The sequence below is a fragment of the Vipera berus genome, assembly GCF_964194415.1.
Source record: "Vipera berus genome assembly, chromosome: 7".
Classification (NCBI taxonomy): Eukaryota; Metazoa; Chordata; class Lepidosauria; order Squamata; family Viperidae; genus Vipera; species Vipera berus.
In genome coordinates, this window is record NC_138209.1 from 42,207,458 (window position 1) to 42,227,447 (window position 19,990).

The following is a 19,990-nucleotide window of genomic DNA, read 5'->3' on the forward strand; positions in this document are numbered from 1 at the left end:
TTGGCAGGCGTAATTCCAGCCTCTTGCCGTTTGTAAAGGGGTTGTCCCTGCCTTTTCTGCAGGGCCGGTAGCAGGCTGGTACAGAACATGAGCAGCTGTCCTGGGTCACATGGATGATACAACCTCTCCTTTGTTCCAGAGAGATTATGCCAGCAATTCTCTTCATAAAAATTGGCCAAGCGTGGTTAGACACACAAGGAATTTGGCTCCAATGTAGACGCTATCAGTGTACATGAAGAAGCAACATAACAATAATAATAATAATACCAATAAGAGGGGGAGTAAAGAAAATAATAAGGATAAATAATAATACTACAGCCATATTATATGGGTAAACACACATAGACATTATATGGGTAAACACACATAGACATTAGCACTGTGAGAATTAGGTGTTCAGCATGAGGGGGAAAAAACTGTCCTTGTGTTTAGTTGCTTTGGCATGCCCGAGAGAGGAGGCGAAACAATTTATTTCCAGGATCTAAGGTGTCTGCAGGTATCTTCTCATCCCTCCTAACCCACACAATATACATGTCTTCTATTGAAGGCAGGCTGTTTGTAGTTGTTCTTTCTACAGTCTTAACTGTCTGTTGAATTCCTTTGATCAGTTGCCAGTATATGGCTGTCATACTCTAAAGAAACAATGCCTTGTTCAGATTGTATACATTTTATCTTGAGTTATTGGTCACAAAGTCAGTAGGTTGCTAGCCACTTAAGATGTTTTTCATTGGCTCTTCCAGCCTGCCATTTATCGTATTCAGCTTTCTTTACATGGTATTATGCATGCATATTTGTTGGATGGCATCTTATTTACATGTACATTAACTGATTTTATTTTTTGTGAGTTTCCATCCATAGAATTTCTCCTTAATATCATTCAGCGTTGTTTTTATCATTATTAATCAGTGAATAAAACTGAGAGGTCCAGCAGAACTAACAGGGATTTTGTACATTTTGACATGTACTTCCCAGCATAAATTATTTGTCAAGTTGATCATGTGTACCTGTATTATTATTTTTTTCTTATTTATTTAAATTTATTGGTTGCTGTAGCCACCAAAAAACCCAGTGCAATCCTAGGCTGCATTAACAGAGGGATAGAATCAAGGTCATATGAAGTGTTAGTACCATGGTTAGTAAGACCACACTTGGAATATTGCATCTAGTTTTGGTCACCACAATATCAAAAAGATGTTGAGACTCTGGAAAGAGTGCAGAGAGGAGCAACAAAGATGATTATGGCTTGGAGACTAAAACATGAAGAACAATTGCAGGAATTGGGTATGTCTAATCTAGTGAAAAGAAGGACTAGGGGTGAGATGATAGCAGTGTTCCAATATTTGAGGGGCTGCCAGAAAGAAGAGGGCGGTCAACTTATTTTCCGAAGCACCAGAAGGCAAGACAGGAAGCAATGGATAGAAACTAATCAAGGAGAGAAGCAACCTAGAACTAAGGAGAAATTTCCTGCAGAACAATTAATCAGTGGAACAGCTTGCCTTCAGAAGTTGTGGGTGCTCTATCACTGGAGGCTTTTAAGAAGAGACTGGACAGCATTTTGTCTGAAATAGTATAGGGTCTCCTGCTTGAGGAGGGGGTTAAACTTGAAGACGTCCAAGGTTCCTTCGAACTCTGTTATTCTGTGTTGTTCTGGACTGCAATGTTGGAGATGACATTGACAGAAATATACAACTGTTACCAAGGCAAAGGGGAATGATACATACTGTAGTTTAATTTCTGAGAAGCTAGATAATGTTTGAAGTGGCCTTCAAACATCTCCCAGATTCACTAAGTTATAAGAAAGATAAGAGGGATACCACAAACTGTCCCTTAGGCTCTATTATTATAGCCTATCTCAATAAAATATAATTCTTCTGGAGTTGATTCTATGTTCTAGTCTATTTGTGTGGCTGGCAGTAACCTGTATCCAGGCTTCAAACATTATCAAATGCATCAAGCTAATGGCTGGGCTATAGTGAAAAGACACCCTTTGGAGGACTTCACTGGGCAGAGTGATGGTGTCAATATAGGAGGCTGATATTTTTGCCCTCCTGGATTAAAAGTGTTGTGGCCAGCATTTTCTTTTGAAGCTATTTTAAAGCTATGTTAGAACTTTCAATACAGTAAAACTTTCTCAAACTATTAGAAACACACCACCATCCAAATAATCATTGTCATCGTAGGATGATATTGAGATGTCACAGTGTGCTCAGACATTTTGATAAAAATGAAATATTGAAGGTTTTTGAAAATTGTTTATATGATGGAATTCATGTTTTCTACTACCAGCCCTTTAGTTAGATTTTACGTCTTGACTGCTTTTATCAAGCCTCATCTCTTCAAGGTTCTTGTCTATGTCCAAATGTTTAAAACTTAAAAAGCATCCAACATAACTGGACAAGCAGAGGCCACAGTTATATTTGTGAGATTTATGTAAATCTTAGTATCCTGTGTCAACAGAGATACCAGAAATTTTATTCAGAACAGGATGCATTATCCATTCAACCTTGATAACATGACAAGCTATTCCAAATCATCTGTTTCATATTGGTAGGAACTCACCAACTCTCTAATCCTGTGATAATCCTCTCATCTTAATCCTAAATTTACCATCTATAAATCTGTTGGCAACTCAGAGGCTGCCATTTTGGCCAACCAATGGGTGTTTACTGTGTACTCTGAAAAAGTGTAACAGGAAACTGTTGTATTATTTTCTATAAATCCATAGTGGCTTTTGCCCCATGAAGGTTTGGGTAATGAAACATCTGCAAGAAAACAACTAACCAAGGACCCCTTCATGTTTATCATTCCCTGTTGAGAGAACCAACATGTGTAATTTCCGAATACTTGCTTTTTTTTCATTCACTCATTCATTTTGCAAATTTATATGGCTGCCCATCTTAATCAAATAGGGAGGTTATTATTATATTAGGTGGCTGGAAGACAGTTTTGAAAGATCATTATTCATAATTGTAGATCTGCAGAGTGACATCCAGAAATACTGTACTTAATATAATTGGGGGCAAATAGGTTTTGTGATTTGCCTCCATAGTTGCAGATGCTAAGTTTGTCCAGGTGAGTGGCATGAAGGCCAATAAAAAAATCCAGAAGCTAAGGAGTAAAAAGCTGGAAGAACCAGGCAAATGGTGGAGTATCTGGTCTGATCCCAGGTGGTGAACTGGACAAAAGAGTTATTTCAGAATGGTCAGATTTATAGAATCAAATCTTCACATCATCTATATCCTTCTAATATATAGGCTTTGTATTGTTATCTTACATAATTTCTTTATTATGGATTGACAGCTGCTATTAATACATGTTGTGGCAGCCCACTAACCAGTGAAATATGCATTTCTTTGGCTGTTGGGGGAGAAAGAGGAATTCTGGCACTTTGTTATGGCACTTAACTCTATTATACTTTTGTATTTCAATAGTACAAAATTGGCACTACATATGCCTAGTTAAATAATAGCTTTTCAAGAAGCTTTGATATGAATAGAAGATACTGTTCCAGGTTTTAATAATCTTTTTTCAGTTCTGGGTGCAGAGTGACCTCCATGTCCCTTCTAATTACGTTCAAATGGCCAAAATTTTCAGAGATTTTACTGAATACATGTGGGATTTTAATTAACCTATGGAATATAGTAATTTTGTAATTTATTAGATTCTATTTTTGAAAGGAGGCACCTGCAGTTGCTTATGTTACTCAGTCCTGTTCTGTTCTTTCAGACATCATTATTTCAGAAAAAATCATGAGCTGATACTACTATAATGTCTCCTTAAACCAACCAGGGAAATGGCAGTATGAAATTATTCTAGCAGAAGCATTTATGACTTGTGACTCCAGAAGTATAGTATACAAATTTTGCCAATATATATTTATGGCAGCATCCTGGCATATAAAACTTTTTTAACGCCTTTATCTTTGTGCTTGATTTCAGAATCTTTTAGCAGAGAAGGTGGAACAGCTTATTGAATGGAGTTCAAGGCGCTCAGTCATCCGTATGAATGGAGATAAATTCAGAAGGTTTGTGAAGGCGCCACCTCGCAACTATTCAGTGATTGTGATGTTTACAGCTTTGCAGCCACAGAGACAATGCTCAGTTTGCAGGTAAGTCCTCTTCTCTCCTCTATTAAAAGTTTCTTAGCTACTTAATTGGCACATCTAGCATTTCCCCCTAATAGGTTAGACAGAGTGTCACAAAACAGTCCAAGAAGTCACTTATTTTATCAGATGGGCAGCCATACAGACATGAAAAATAAATAAAGTCTGATAAAGTGAATTTATTGTAGAAAAGCTAAAAAAGTCTTTATGAAAGTTTATAAAAGTTATAATAGTGTTAAAATTTCTTGATTCTCTTCATCTTACCAGTTCCATGTAAAGAGTAAGAAGAGATTCTTTGTTTAGAGGAGATGCAGTACAGTTTCCATCTGCTCTTCCTTCTGCTAATGGCCTGATCTACTGTCAGGTTTGGACCATGTGAGAATTTATACAATCCATATAGCATCTGGACCGAATAATAATAATAATAATAATAATAATAATAATAATAATTTTATTTGTATACCGCCCTTCTCCCGAAGGACTCAGGGCGGTGAACAGGGCAAACATATAAAAGTACAAAGATACAAAAGTTAAAAAAGAATTAAACAAAATGCCCAAGCTAAAACAATAGGTAAATATATTTACAACAACAATAAAATCCCAACCCATTGCTGAATTTCCTCCTGTATGTCTGCAGGAAATGGGTGAAACATGAATTATTTTCTATTTTTAAAGTAAATTATTACCAAATCCAGCAACTTCCAATTTTGCTTTTAATTTTAAACACTTTTGGTAGCATATTTTTAAAAGCATAATTGACCTTTCATAGGTTTCTGCTTGGATCTTTGTTCCTGTTTCTATTTACTCCAGATATTTTTGTAACATATTGGAACCTCTTTTCTATGACTTGCAGTCATTGTTGTGGAGAGTACGGTATGTATGAAAGAGTGGCTGGTTGGGGGGCGGGGGGAAAGAAGAGTATGCTTAAAACTGTATGAAAATATGCTATCTAAAAAAGAAGCAGTGTTTTCCTTCATTGGCAGTTGTGTAGATGGGAACTTACTATTTTGCATTGAACTTGATGCAGTTTATTTATTTAATTTATATGTCACTAAATCTTACAACTTAATAGTGATTTATAACACTAAACCAATACATAACAAATTCTAGAATAGATAAAAATACAGCAGTCAGTAAAAATTTCATAAAAGCAATATCCATTATACAGTTCAATCTCTGTACTACTGAAATTCTTGTGTCTGTTGATACCTTGTTACTTTTAATTGGATGAAATAGTGCATCATATAGTAATAATTTTTGGGGCAACATAATACAAACTACAGAATGCATGGCTCCATGACTGCCATTGGATTGAAATTTGGCAAAGTTGTGCCTATGATAACACCGTCACATCTTCTGATTATACTTCCTGGAAACCTGTAGGTTGTAGGGCACAAGGGAAGTTGGCAAGGGTGTAGGCCCACTTCTTCCTCCTCTCCTTTGGTCTCTGCACCCAATCAGCTGGTGGCAAGTCCTGGCAAGTGACTAACCATTGGCTGCTTAGGAACTGAGCCCCAAATTTGAAATATCTTAATAGCAATTACCAGTGAGGGAAGAATAAAAGAATGACGCTGATGCCTGCTGCCAAGGTAGGGCTGACTGAGTAGTGCCATGGGTAAGCCCTCTTCCTTACTGGAGGGATGGGTCCTTTGGACACATGCTAGAATGGAGAGTGGGGGTGTAGTTTATCTAGTAGTCCATGGCTTCCTTTGTTCCACCTCCCTCCAGCAAAGTGGCAGGCAGTTCTGTGGGTTAACTGAGGAAGAGGAGGAGGAAGAGGCTTCAGTAGGGCTTTTCGGAGGATCGTGAGGGAATGGAAAATGGTGCAGTCTTATCTGTGGAAAGAGGAAGGACAAGGGAGTAACTGGGGCGCCTACTGGCAAAGTATGGCTGGCTGGGGAAGGAGGCTGTTGCTGCTGCTGCTTCATTGAGTCTCTCCTGAACGTTATGAGACAAAGGGAAATAAGTGCCCCAGATGGGATGATTCTATCAGAAAGAGTGATCCTGGAAGGGAAACATGATTAAGATATATCACCAAATTTATTTTTGTATTTTAATTACCTAGTTAAGTTTCTGAATTTCATAGTTTGGATTAGATTTGAGTGTTCTTGTTGCTGGGCTGGAAAGGTGAAATTCATTGTTAGGAGAGAAAAAAAAAAGGTTTTAGTCTGTGCAACTGCAGAAGCACTCGATGTATCCTGTGTTCTCTGCAGCATGCTGAAGAGAGCAGACATATTCATGAGTTGTTGCACACTGTGGGAATTGCTAAAGGTACATATAAGCATACACTTGGAGTTTTGGCAGTACCCAGGCCTGCCTTAAGACTTGCTTGGGCAGGAAATGATTGCCAGGATTTGGTACATGCTGAGCTCTGTTGGGCTTTTCTGGGCATTTATATGTCCATATAGTTCCTCATTGTGTTCACCTTCTGTATTCTTTTTCCAGGAAATAATCTCTGAACAGGCTCCTGTAGTGCCTTTTTTGAGTGACAGGTTGGCATGACAGAATTGGTTTGGCAAATAGTAAAGGGGCTTATTGTTTGTTGCCAAGAAACTGCTTTATCCTCAGGAGGTTGAAGATCAGGAATGATCAGAGCAGCTTTAAATGCTTACTACCCTGATTATTACATGAAAGAGCTAGCAACACATTCCATTATGCTGATCTTAGTGTAAATCTTTTTGTTCATGGGATTTTATACTGCATAAATATTGTCATTTCATAAAAGGATCCCATTTACTGCAGGGGTGGGGAAGAAGAGGGTTTAAGATTCATCTTCCACATGCCATAGGCTGTGAATATATCCCATTAATTTAAGTTAAATCCATCTCTAAATAAATATTAGGACTGCAAGCTCATCATTTCACAAGAATGTGGCTGGACTTCTAAAAAAAGAAACAACTCATTGCTTCTAGTTCAAAACATTTACAATAGTTTGGATTTAAGATCTCAGCTTTGCTGCAGGAAAAAATATGAATTTAATGAAGTTGGCATTGCTCTACCTGAAAATAATAACAGAAAGTTAATATTTCTTAAACAATTAAGCAATTAAAAGTTGGGAAATTCTAATATATACATATTAGAATTTCCCAACTTTTAATTGCTTAATTGTTTAAGAAATATTATAGAAGATAAATTCTGGTCATGTATGAAGTTTGCTGAAAAACGTAGTGCCTATATACTGTTTTACAGTAATTAAATTAGGAACACATAGACATTTTAATGACTTATGCTTTATGTTAGAATTGCTTTGAAGTGGTTAGATATATTCAGAGAGTTAAGATCTGTGATCCTCTTTTTGTAGAATATCATTGTTTCACTATATTGTATATTCATGCTTTGAATTTGAAGTATTAAAAGTGTGAAGAATATTTTCAGTTTTTAAAATGATGTTCAGGTTTTAGCATTAATTGCTGGTATTAAAAAAACCTGTTGTCTAGAGAATCTCTCCTGGAGAATACACAGATACCTTTTGGAATGAAAAGCATAACAGTATATGTTTGTTTTAGGAAAGGAGAATGATGCAGAGAAATCAGAGGGAATGTTGGTTTTGACTATTTTCTTTCTATCTTCTATAATCATGCCATTATGTATAAACTGCAGAATCCAATGAATTGAGAACCTTCTCTCGAGTGCTTTTTTTTTCTTTAAGAATTTGCAAACCTTATGGTTTGGAAGCCAAATATTGTGTGTTGCCAATCTCTGAAAACAGAATGATAGTGAATACAAGGCCAAGGCACCAATGCTTGCTAATAATCTTTGCTTCTCCAGGGACCAGCATGAGAAAAATAAATTATGCAAAGTAAATAGCCTTGCTTAATTGCTGTAATTAGTCAGGTTCTATGATTCTCATTTCTTCATATTGGGTTTTTTAAAATGTGGATTTGAGCTATAGCTGACCTTGAGAGCCTGGGGTATCAATTAAACATGGTTATCACCACTACCCTCCATATCCAGGTTATTGGGATAAAAGTAAGGAGGGTGATCTTTTGATCACCTAAGGTAATCCCACTGATCACTAATGAAATAAGTCAGTGCATCACTTAGGTCTGCCTCATAAGACTCACTTGATCATTTGAAAGCTAATGATGATTAGCCCCTGGAAAGTAAGGATTTTCCTCTCCTATTCTGGAAGATAGCTAAGTGAAACTATCAATTTTGTTCAGCAAATGTAGTGGAAAAGCAATCTCCTCCATCAAAAAGCTGCTATTCAAGCTGTAGCTACAACTAGCGAAAGTTGGATTGTATCTGTATCAAGTAAATGAGTAAAATTAGAAACTGTCACTGTGAGATATCTGAAAGTATATTACTAGTTTAACTGTAATAGAGTCTAATGTCAACTCTCCCAGCAGTTCATGGCATGCTTCCTGCCTTTTCATTTTCCTCTAATCTTTCCTCTTTTTTCTTTTATTTCAGTTTATATTGCTTTTCAGAGAAATAATTATTTCTTATAAAAGTTCACATCAATAATCGTAAAAGGCAAGGGCTTACGATTAGAGTTTACAAACTAAGGGAGACAATACACAATAAGTGGAGAAAAAAATAGAGGAGCAAGATTCAAGGTCATTACTAAAAGACATTGATATCCAGATCTTTATACCCAAGTTGATCTTCCCTGTTGGTGGTGAACATTGAAGAGAATATAATCATTCTTAATCTCACAGGTAAATAAACCAAAATTTGCTGCCCAATGTCTGTCCAGTCTTGGAATAACTGCCGGTAAGAAGGGAAATATTTTATTTATTAGGAAGAAACAAACCACACTTTCTAGTTGCTGTCCCTTCGCATGTGGTGTTTTTTTCCCCTCAGGATTTATGGGATCAGGCCTTTTGAGGCTTGTATTTTACTGGTTTTAATCTATGTGAAGGAAGGAATCCTCTTTCCCTTCTAATGCTACTGACCTACAATTCCCATTCCTACCATTATCCATGTTGGGTATTACAGTTCTGCAATATCTTGAGATCATAGATTCAGCATAAGGTCTGGAATTTCCCTATGTCTTCTCCTGAACTGGGTAAAATGTAGAGAAGGCATTCCACTTTGTGTTCACTGCAAATTTCCTGTGGAGCTGTTTATTTCTCATTACTTTAGCAAAGATGCAACATCTTAGGGATAAGCTCTTAAACATGTTTATGATCCCCTGAACATAGGCCAACATCAGATTTACCACATACAGCTACTGATTTAGGCAATTGCTTGTAAAAGGTAATGTGGATGATAAGTAATGAGCTTTTAGTATACATGCATAGATAATTTCCTTTCTGCAAGCCAAGATTGTTGCAGGCCTCAGTAAGACTTGATGACATTGCACAGTATAATGTGTAAGGATATTGGCACTACTTTGGAGGTCTTTGGGACCACTCAGATCTACCAAGCAGAATATGAGACCCTTCAGACAGTGCATTTATGCAAGATGCAGATTACAACATGCAAGCAATGTTGAGCAGCCTCTCTATTTTTCAGGCCATGTTGGTAATGTTACTAGTAGCCATTTGTCTATGAGTATAGGTAGTCTTTGACTTACAACTACAATTGATTCCAAAATTTCCTTTGCTAAGCAAGATAGTTGCTAAGTAAATTTTGTCCCATTTTACAACCTTCCTTGCAACAGTTGTTAAGTGTATCACTGTACTTGTTAAGTGAATCAGGCTTCCCCATTGGTTGCAGAAGGTAATCACATGAGCCAGAGACATGGCAGCCATCATAAATATATGCCAGTTTCCAAGCACCCTAATTTTGATCATGTGATCATGGGGATGTTGCAATGATCATACAGTATGTGTGAAAAAGTCACATTTTCAATGACTGTGTAATTTTGAAAGGTCACTAAACATGAGCCAGAGACATGGCAGCCATCATAAATACATGCCAGTTTCCAAGCACCCTAATTTTGATCATGTGATCATGGGGATGTTGCAATGATCATACAGTATGTGTGAAAAAGTCACATTTTCAATGACTGTGTAATTTTGAAAGGTCACTAAACATGAGCCAGAGACATGGCAGCCATCATAAATACATGCCAGTTTCCAAGCACCCTAATTTTGATCATGTGATCATGGGGATGTTGCAATGATCATATGTGTGAAAAAGTCACATTTTCAATGACTGTGTAACTTTGAAAGGTCACTAAACAAATGGTTGTAGGTTGTGAAGTACTGTATAACATGCCTATCTGCAGTAGCAAGGTGTGCATATGTGAAAAGCTTTCCTGTGAACTGCAATGCAGCAATGATTTCCTTAGGCTGGCTGGCTGGCTGAGGAATTCTGGGAGTTGAAGTCCACAAGTCATAAAAGGGCCAAGTTTGAAAACCCCTGCCTTAAGCAGTGTGATTTGGTACTGAAGGTGTTGGATTGGCATAAGAGAACCAGGTTTAAGCAATTATTCTCTCTCTTAGCCAAAAATACCCTAGAGGGTCATGATTGAGGGGAAAGGGAAAAATGGACTTGGTGGTACTCTGTCTTGAGCTCCTGAAAGAAAGTAGGCTATAAATCTAATAAATAAATGTTACCAAATAAATGTGGAAGTAGTTGCATGTCTGAAAAGCCTCCCATCATCAGACAACTGTGCTGAATATACATAGATCAGCTGTTCAGTTATATCCTCAGTACTACCTTAGGGGAATTCAGTGCAAAAATTCTGCAGCACTTTGGCTTCTGTTTTCCCATGATGTTTACAATATTGGAGAGCTGAATTTATTCATTTCTGGTGTAGCTGCATTGCAGTAGAAATCAATCTGAGCCTCATGTTTGTATAGGTATACATTCATACAAACAGATACTGTGGGTCCATTTCTCTTTTGGGGTAGATCTTATTTTACCCTTGCTCCTGGCTGTTAACTTTCAGGCCCTATAAGTGAGTTGTGTACTTAACAGCTTTGCAGCTCTTCCTCCCTATCCCAGATAACATGTGCCAAGTGCTTGACTACTGTTCTGTTTTATCTTGCCCTTTTGTATTGACTAGACGTGATGCAATTGTTATCACTGTTGAATCTACAGTGGCTTGGGTACAGGATGTTTATTGTGGTTAATTTTCCTAAGTTTCATTTGTAAACTGATTGTGGATCCTTTTCAATCTGTTTCTGTGAGTTTGGGATACGAAAGTGGCAGGGTAGAACTGTCTTTACACTGGAAAGGGGCTTCTCAGTGTTCATTTATATTAAGATTTATATGTGGATGTTTCTCCTGAGCAGAGAATGAACAATTGTTAAAAGTTTGTGGATCATTATCTAATAGCCTTGATGTTACATTTATAATCTGTAATAAAGATTGTGTTAATATTGATTCTTGCTTAGTTATAGTGTAGCCATTGCCCAAAGGAAATATAGTATTGGTTAAATATCTAAAAATGTAATGAAATAAAATGTAAAAAAAAAATAAAAATTACTGCCTTCTACAGTTAAAACACCTTTACACGAGAGATATTAATATCCCATTTTTCCAGTTTAGAGCATCTAAGAGTAACTGCAAAAAATCAAGCCATCAGACTGCTCCCATCTGCTTGATGCTTTCATTAGTCTCTGATTTCATTCATCTCCAAGTGTCCTTATAAGTGTGTCCCTTAGCACAGAAACAAGTGGGTGAAGAACTTGTTTGCAGAGGGAACCAAATAACTGAGTATTCTATGAGGGCCATCGACACATGATCTAAAGCCACTAGAAGAGTGTATGAAAAATAGTTCTTTTGCATTTTATAAATTTTTAAGATCAGTTGCTTTGGAATCAATATCATAATGTCTGTCATTTGCACCTCTATAACTGTTTAGTTTGGCACTGCAACCAAACAAGACAGACACAGACTTTAACCGATAGTCAGAGCTGCAGAAAAAACAATTGCTACCAGCCTTCCTTCCTTCCTTCCTTTGAGGACCTGTATACTGCACGAGCTGAAAGAGGGCTGTGAAAATATCTGCAAACTTCTCGCATCCTGGACATAAACTGTTTCAACTTCTTCTCTAAGATGACATTATAGGGCATTGCACGCCAAAACAACTAGACACAAGGACAGTTTTTCCCCCATGTCATCACTCGGCTAAACAACTAATTACCACAACACTGTCAAACTACTGAGTAGGGCTATATTACTATTATCCTTCTCATCCTTCCTATTACCTATTCCTTATCTTCTTATGACTATAACTTTGTTGCTTGTATCTTATGATTTATGTTAATTTTTGTATGCAGTATCCTAGTATGACTTATTTTAATTGCTTATTTAGTATCCTATGATCATCACTGAGTGTTGTACCTTATGATTTATGATGAATGTATTTTATGATTATAATCATGATTTATCACTTGTTGCTTATGTACACTGAAAGCTTATGCATTGGAGACAAATTCCTTGTGTGTCCAATCACCAGTTGACAATAAAGAATTCTATATCTATTTTCTTAAAAGAAACTGCATGGCCTTTTTTCTCTTAGAATGGAATAAATTGGTTAGGGATGGACATCTACATATACTGTATAGCTTGGCTATCTATGTATTCCTTCATATGCTCATGTTTGTTCATAGGCTTAATAAACATGCTGTGTCTGGAGGTGTATGTACATAAGATTTAGGGAATCAGTTCATCCTATTGCCCCTCCTGCCACTGTAGTAATTTTTGCTATTTTTGTTAATTTGATTTATCCATTGATCAAAGTTAGGTTCTAATGAAACTGGCCTTCTCCAAGTTATGTTGAAATTGCAATTCTCAAAACCTAAGTGGCTATGCTAGGTGGAAATTGTAATCCATCTTGGAGGCTTCAGTTTAGGGAAAGGTTTACTAGGAATGAGTGCAAAATTCCATTGTTATATTTTCATGTGTCTATTAAGGCACTGAGCATTACACAAAATATTATTTAGAAGGTGACTTTAAGGCTTCTTTTGGTCTGTCTTTCTCTTCCATTTTGGGTTAATATCCTTAATATGCTAGAAGAACAGGTTTCCTTTGAGCCCATTTCTTCTCTTGTACTTGAACAGGAGGTGTAGACAGTGATGCACTGGAAACGTCTCCCCAACAGTTTAGTAAACTTGCTGCTGCTCTGTTGAAAGTATATTTTCAACAGACATTCAAAACATTTAAGCACAGTAAGCTCACCTAGGAGAAAAGTCCTTTTACAGGAAGAGTGCTGCCAGATTATTTTGCACTTTTGTTAGGCTGAAGCTATTTTAGCTACCCCTGTTTTGAAAAGAACGTTAAGTGTATTAAATGGAATAAAAAAATATGGGGGCAACATTTTTTCTCTCTCTACAAGTACATATGAGCAGTTTTATCATCTTCAGTAATGATTTTTACTCCACCCTGATGGACGCTTCAAGCTTTACAGAGCTAGAAAAAGTCATTAGGACCTGCTCATTGGCTGCAGGATGTTGAGGGGAGGGGATAGTGAAGAAAAGTGGAAATGGAATAGTGTAAGCTGGCTGGGTAATTCTAGGTATTGAAATCCAGGAATATTAAAGTTGCCAAGGTTGAGAAATACTGCTCTATTGGAGCTCTTAGTGGAATAACTGGCACTGCTGTATTTCCTTTTCTGCAATGGCTCTGATTAAGGATGTAAAGCAAGTGTTTTTGTTTTGTTTTGTTTTAAAAAACCTGTTTCTTCCCCTTGACTCTCCACTCCTAAAGATGACATGCATAGATATGAGATTGAGATTAGCCTCTACTTTTAGAGAAAGGGATATAGTTTTTTTTCCCTTTTTTTATCCACTGAAAGTTTATTTTTAGAGCACCTGCTAGGTTTCAACGTAGGATACAAATACATATGACAGAGGCCTTAAAGGCAAAGTAAAACCTCACCTCTTTCTCTAAATTAATGGAATAAGCTTTAATATATATGACAAGATATGATATATTACTTGTCTCTTTGTGGTCTTGCAGTAATGTAACCCAATGTGTTTAATGCAAGTGATTGAGTTGGAAAGAATGGATTTTATTGTCTTGTTTTTGTATTCAAATTTCAGAATTTTTCTGTTATACTGTTTAACACAAGTAAGCGTTGCAGTTATGACTTAAAGCTTGGCATGTATCATTCAGTGCGGTTTGACTGCCCTCTACAGGTTGTTAATGAAGATGCTACTGTATAATACTATTTATTAATTAATGACAGTTCAGCACCACAGCTAGATGCTTTGCTGTCCAATTTTGCCCCTTAAATAGGATTTTAAAAGACAAGAATAACTCTAGGCTCACCCACTAATAGCAAAAAAGGGAAGTTTTCCCTCTGTTTCTTCTACAGTACTAATGAATGTTCCCTCTTAGAACATTCATTAGTAGAAGAAATGCTGGTTTTCTTTCATGAAGAGATCAGTGCACTGAGCTAATGGGGAAATGCACCTTTTTCCCCAAGTGGCATTTTGTTTGCTTAGCAGTGACTGCGCTCATCTTTCTTGAATGCCAGTTATTATTCTATGCCAAAATTTTATAGTTACGCTGCAGTACACAGAAGACAGATCTCCCCAAGCAAAACTTGCAGCAAGAAAATATTTGGCATGCCCTGGAAACTGCATTAACCATTTTAGAAGTTTTCTTCACTGCCACAATCTAAAAAGCTTGGATTTCAACAACAACAACAAAAAAGATATTTTCCAATCTTATGCCTTTGAGATATGTAGCTAGTTATGTGTGGGAGATGGATGGGCTGCAGTGATGATGATGATGATGATGATAGTAATAATAAATAACAATTTATTAAATTTATATGCTGGATGATTTACAATTGTTAAAACATTTTAGAATAAAACTACAAAAATAGCACAAAGCAAAGGAATGATGGCAAAGAAAATAAGCAGAGGGAAACAGAGAAGACAAAAAGGGCATCAATTGTCATCTTCAAAATGAATGAAAAGTCAGATACAGTATTTAAGATTCTTTGGAATAACAGTAGGGTGGGGTCCAGTTGAATTTTGGGGGAAAATCTCATTCCAGAGGATAGGTGCTGCTGTGGAGATGGTCCTTTTCTAGGGTCCTGATAAATGGCATTTTTAATCGAAAGAACCGGGAGTGCGCCAGCCTTGACATATCAAGCTGGTCAGGCAGATATTAAGGGTAACAGGTGGTTCCTCAAGTAAAAAAAAACAACCCTGTGCCTTGTAAGACTTTATAGATGGTGACCAAGTTCCTTGATTCGCCAATGAGTCTAGTTATTTGAACTGTATTAATAATCGTCTGATGAATCTGATTATTTAAGAAGCCCTTACATATTTTTGGTTGGTTGGTTTTGCTTTTGTCAATAATTATCATGAGATAGGTAAGATTTAAGATTTTATTTATTTTAATAAACTTGCATGCCACTCATCTTATGGTTTGCATGTGCACGCACACGTACACACAGACACATACAAATCTATATTCCTATTAAAACTGTATTAAATTCCTTTTGTAGTCTGATGATTTAACCTTATAGTTAAATAAACTCTTCGGTTTTAACCACCTTCCTAAAAGTCGTCATATGTTATTCCATGTGTTCTTTCCCCAACTTTCCAGTCTTAGCATTTGGCCCTGGTATTTCCTAATGATCTCTTTTTCCCTGCTAATCAACCTGATTAGGTTTTTGCAATCATCCAACTTTACTGCTTTCACTAAGTTGTGCAGAATAGTAATGTTCAGACTTAACACTTTTAGGATGCAGCAAAACATTAAAAGAAGAGTAAAAGCTGAAGTCAAGTAGTTTTCTGTGAATATAGTTGGTAAAAGCTAGATGTTTCTCTGGAGCAATTGAATTCTGCAATTTAAATAGGACCACGAATGCATTTTTCACAAATAAATCGAACCTTTGAAAATATTCAGTTCAGATGACAAGAATCATTAAGAAAGAGCATATAATAATCAATGTTGTATTAATGCAATGACAATCTCATTTTGAATGGACTTTTTGTCCATAAACATGGTAGTATTTTTTAATAAAATCCTTTGAGTTTATATGATTATAAATAATATCATTGGGAATTTTGTTTTGGATTTAGAAGATTAAGAAAAACACAAGTAATTGAAAGAAGAAAATTTTTTATCAATTGAGTGCAACTTCCAAGAAGCAATCCTAAATTTTCTACCTTAACAAGCAATTAAAAAATTAGGTGGGAGATTTTCAATAAGATTTACTCATTATTTATTTAAATCCATTGGTAAGGGCTCCCATCTCACAAATGCAACTGTGCACAGTTAAGAGAATTAAAATATCAGAACAAAAACAATAAGAAAATGTAATAATGACCAAAGCAAAATGGCATAACATGGCAATTTAGGGACACCAGTCAATCAACACATGATAGCCTCCCAATCCCCTTGCCTAGGAAAACACTAGAAATCCAGCAGCATCATGGTCTTATCTAGCAGAGTGCTCCAAAGGGCAGATGTTGCATCTTATGCAAAATTTATCTGAAAGTGAATCCTCTACAATGTCATGGTTCTGACAGACACAGATGAATAAGGCAGAACTCAGAGGCTTGCAAATTCTTCAGGGAACATGTTTATTAGTTACAAAATATCAGCACAGTCAAGAGTGAAACCAACTCTGGACACACAACTAACAATTCCCCTATACAAAGGTAAATGTCCTTTGTATATGCAAGCAACTATGTTCCCCAACATGATTATTTGGTGTGCTTTTTATGCAGTGCCCAGTCCCTAGTCTAGGGAGCAGCTGATGACCTTGGTTCCCATGGGACAAAAGATTATTTTGACTAGCGAAGCACCTTGGCAACCCCCCTCCATTCTATGTGGCAACCTAGAATGAGAAGGAAAATGTCTGCAGCCATGCTCATTTGTAGAGTTGACATACTGCTCAGTAGGCCTGATGTTCACAACCCAGCAAACTTTGCAACCTTTTTCTCTTTAGGTAAGATATTTCAGATGTCTCTTTAGGTTTGTAGGAAAGAATATCTCTGTTTAACTAGCAAAATGATGGATCCCAGGATGTGCCCTTTCACTCTTGCTTGGTACATTTTGAATCTATGTACAAAATGTATGTTTTTAGAATTAAATAATGCCATAGCCTTGGGGTTTAGCTTGGGTAAGTTTCAAAACTATCTTCAAAGTCCTTCTGCCCAAAAATATACTCTGTCTGGATTTTGGTTTGGTTTGTTTATCATTTCAGCAGTATCATTTTGGGAAAGAGTGAGGGAAATACTATTGTTTTATATTCTGGAACTGTTTATCTTTGCTGTGATCCAGGTATACCTTCAGCTGCCCAGATCAAAATTATTCAAAAACCACTACAGAAGTAGTTATCCATGTTTTTGTAGAAGTGCCTATATTCAGGTTCTGGGCCAGTTGTTCAGATGTGTACAGCAAAAATTGACTCAGTACTGAGCTAACTTGTGCAGTGATCTGTCTCTATAGAAGCAGCTGATTCTTAATCAGCTCTCGTCTCCTGGGAGCAATGTGTTATATTTGCCCTAGATGAATGATAATTTTGCAAAGTCAGTTTATCTAAGTATGCCACAGAGTTCACCTACCTCAACACCCCATTTCTCATGTAGGAACTCAGTGTGTCTTGGATGCCCCATGATCTCCACTCTTAGAGGCTCTGATTGAATCTTATTTCTGTATCTAACTCTGTAAGATAAAACATGGCTTGGTGTGTAAAGAAATGATAAAAGCGAAAACTCAGAGCTTTAGAACCCTAAAAGAAGGTTCTTTTCTCCCTTTCTAGTGTCCTTTTCTTAGAGAGATAGAGTTCACGATAATGTTTTGGAACCGTAGAAATTATGCCTGTATGTAAGAGGGATTACAACATTTAAATTGCACATCAATGCTTTGTAATTCCAAACAAGTAAAACAGACAATGATGGAAATGAATCAGCATTAAGGAGTGTAGTGGTTTCTTAATGATGGTGCATTACATTATTTTAGGAGTGAGATGAAGAGGTATCAGTTAGGCATCCATATACAAAGAGTTTTCAGGAGGAGCTTGTAGGCATGATTCAACATGCATATGATTTTTGTCCTCTTTACCAATGCAGTTACCCATGAAGAATTAGGGTGCAGTGGGGGACTTCATATTCTGACTAAGCAATTTTATACTATTCAGGTATACTTGGCTACATAGAATGGTATTGCAAAATGGTAATACCTTTCAGTATACTAAAAGGAAAGAAAGGCTGAGAGACTTAATTTTGTTGTGGTTTACTTGAATGGCAGTTGTGCCAATATTTAAACTGGATGAATATACATATATGACCATGTTTTCCATGTGCATTCCTCTCAATACATGGATAATGGTATTTGAACATTTGTTAAACACCAATATTGTAAGAAAGATGATAGAAAGCTAATTGGATCCAATAATGCTTCCCTTTTAAGCAAACGGGATTAAAAATGCATAGATCCCCTAGCACAATTTAATATTAAAAAAACTGTTACTTTTAAAAAAACCAGCCACTAATGACTATAATTTTGTTAATGGAGTAAAATTTCCCAGTTCTCTCCTTTCCATGTATTTCATCAGCAGCTGACATGGATCAATTGTTCTTGGTTTTTTATTAAAAAAAAACAACCTAAAATTTAGACCAGTATTCTAAAAAATAATAATAATAAGGATGAAGGTTTTCTTTGCAGTAGACTGTCTTTTCCCCCTTCTCACCCTCCCCCAAACATACAATTTCATTCAAGGTTATTTTTGCAGGTTTCCAGCAAAAATTAAAAAAAAACTGCCGTTGGGGAAGCTAGACTCAAATTGGTGATTACATAATTTGACTTACAACTGCATGACTCATTTTACAACTGTGGTGACGTGACTTACGGCCGTGGCAAAACTGGTTCTTAAATTGGATCCAGTCATGTGATGGCTTGATTCATGACCATAACAACTTACAATACAAATACCTGTCTTAGTTGTGGTCATAAGTTGAGAGCTACCTGTTTTCAACTTATGGGCACGCATACAGTTAAGAACAATATGAGAAATACAGCTCTCAATGTCTCTTTGGACAGGGAAAGAAGATTTCATAATGCAGGAAGCATAGCAGAAAATACCTCTGCCTAGAACACATTAAAGGGAGCTTCTTAAGTGATAGAACCCGTAACATACACTCCTTGCACAATATAGGATTACAACTTTAAAGGACAATCTAAGAGAAAATCTTATTTTACAGGAGGAATACTGATAAATGGATAGTCCATGTTAATCAAAGACTTTGAGTCATTGAATTATGAGTGACCCACTTCTTTCCCTTTTTTTTCATTCCCTCTCACTATCATTGACATATTTGCAAAAGGGGAAAGAAAAGAGATATAAGGGAAAATGGACAACATAATTTTGCATAGGATTATTATTTCCATGTATACACACAATTACTGCTTTTCCTCCTTTGTATTTCAACAATTTCATCCATATGTGTATATTTTATATTATAAACTGCATTTTTGCTTCTATTATTACTATTATATGCATAAAATATGAAATCACAACTGTTAGCAGCTGGAGTTGGCTTTCATATTCATTGAACTCTTCCCAAGAACCTAGGATATCATAATGCATTACCATATTATATATGCAGGTCCAGGCAGTGTTGTCTTTTGTAATTGATTGATGGAAATTTTGTCAATATACAAATTTTCTAAAAGTTTTGCTGATAACCACTGGGACTACCAATGCCAGTTTATGCCATAATCTTTCAACTTTGATTTTCAGATTTTTCTACTTTGTAATGTTCTCAATTCTTATTATTGTGGCTAGTTGCACAATCAATCAGATAATTAGCCTGGATTTATCACCTTTGTCCACCTGCTGAGTCCTTCCCAAGAACCTAGGATAGCAATATGTGGTTTGATGGGGTTGGATCAGGGGTCTTCAAACTTGGCCCTCAGCCGTGTCTGGCTGAGGAATTCTGGGAGTTGAAGTCCATGAGTCATAAAAGGGCCACGTTTGATGACCCCTGGGTTAGATGAACCATTGTAAGTTATAAG

At 36.5% G+C, this 19,990-nt stretch overlaps 1 protein-coding gene across 1 annotated transcript in view; it reads left to right on the top strand.

Moving 5' to 3' along the window:
* Positions 1–19,990, top strand: part of TUSC3 (tumor suppressor candidate 3) — a 142,902-nt gene that overhangs the window by 47,671 nt on the left and 75,241 nt on the right. Inside the window, exon 2 of the mRNA XM_081332959.1 lies at positions 3,939–4,108. Coding sequence (XP_081189085.1) covers positions 3,939–4,108 — 170 coding nt within the window. The remainder of the gene's footprint in view (positions 1–3,938; positions 4,109–19,990) is intronic.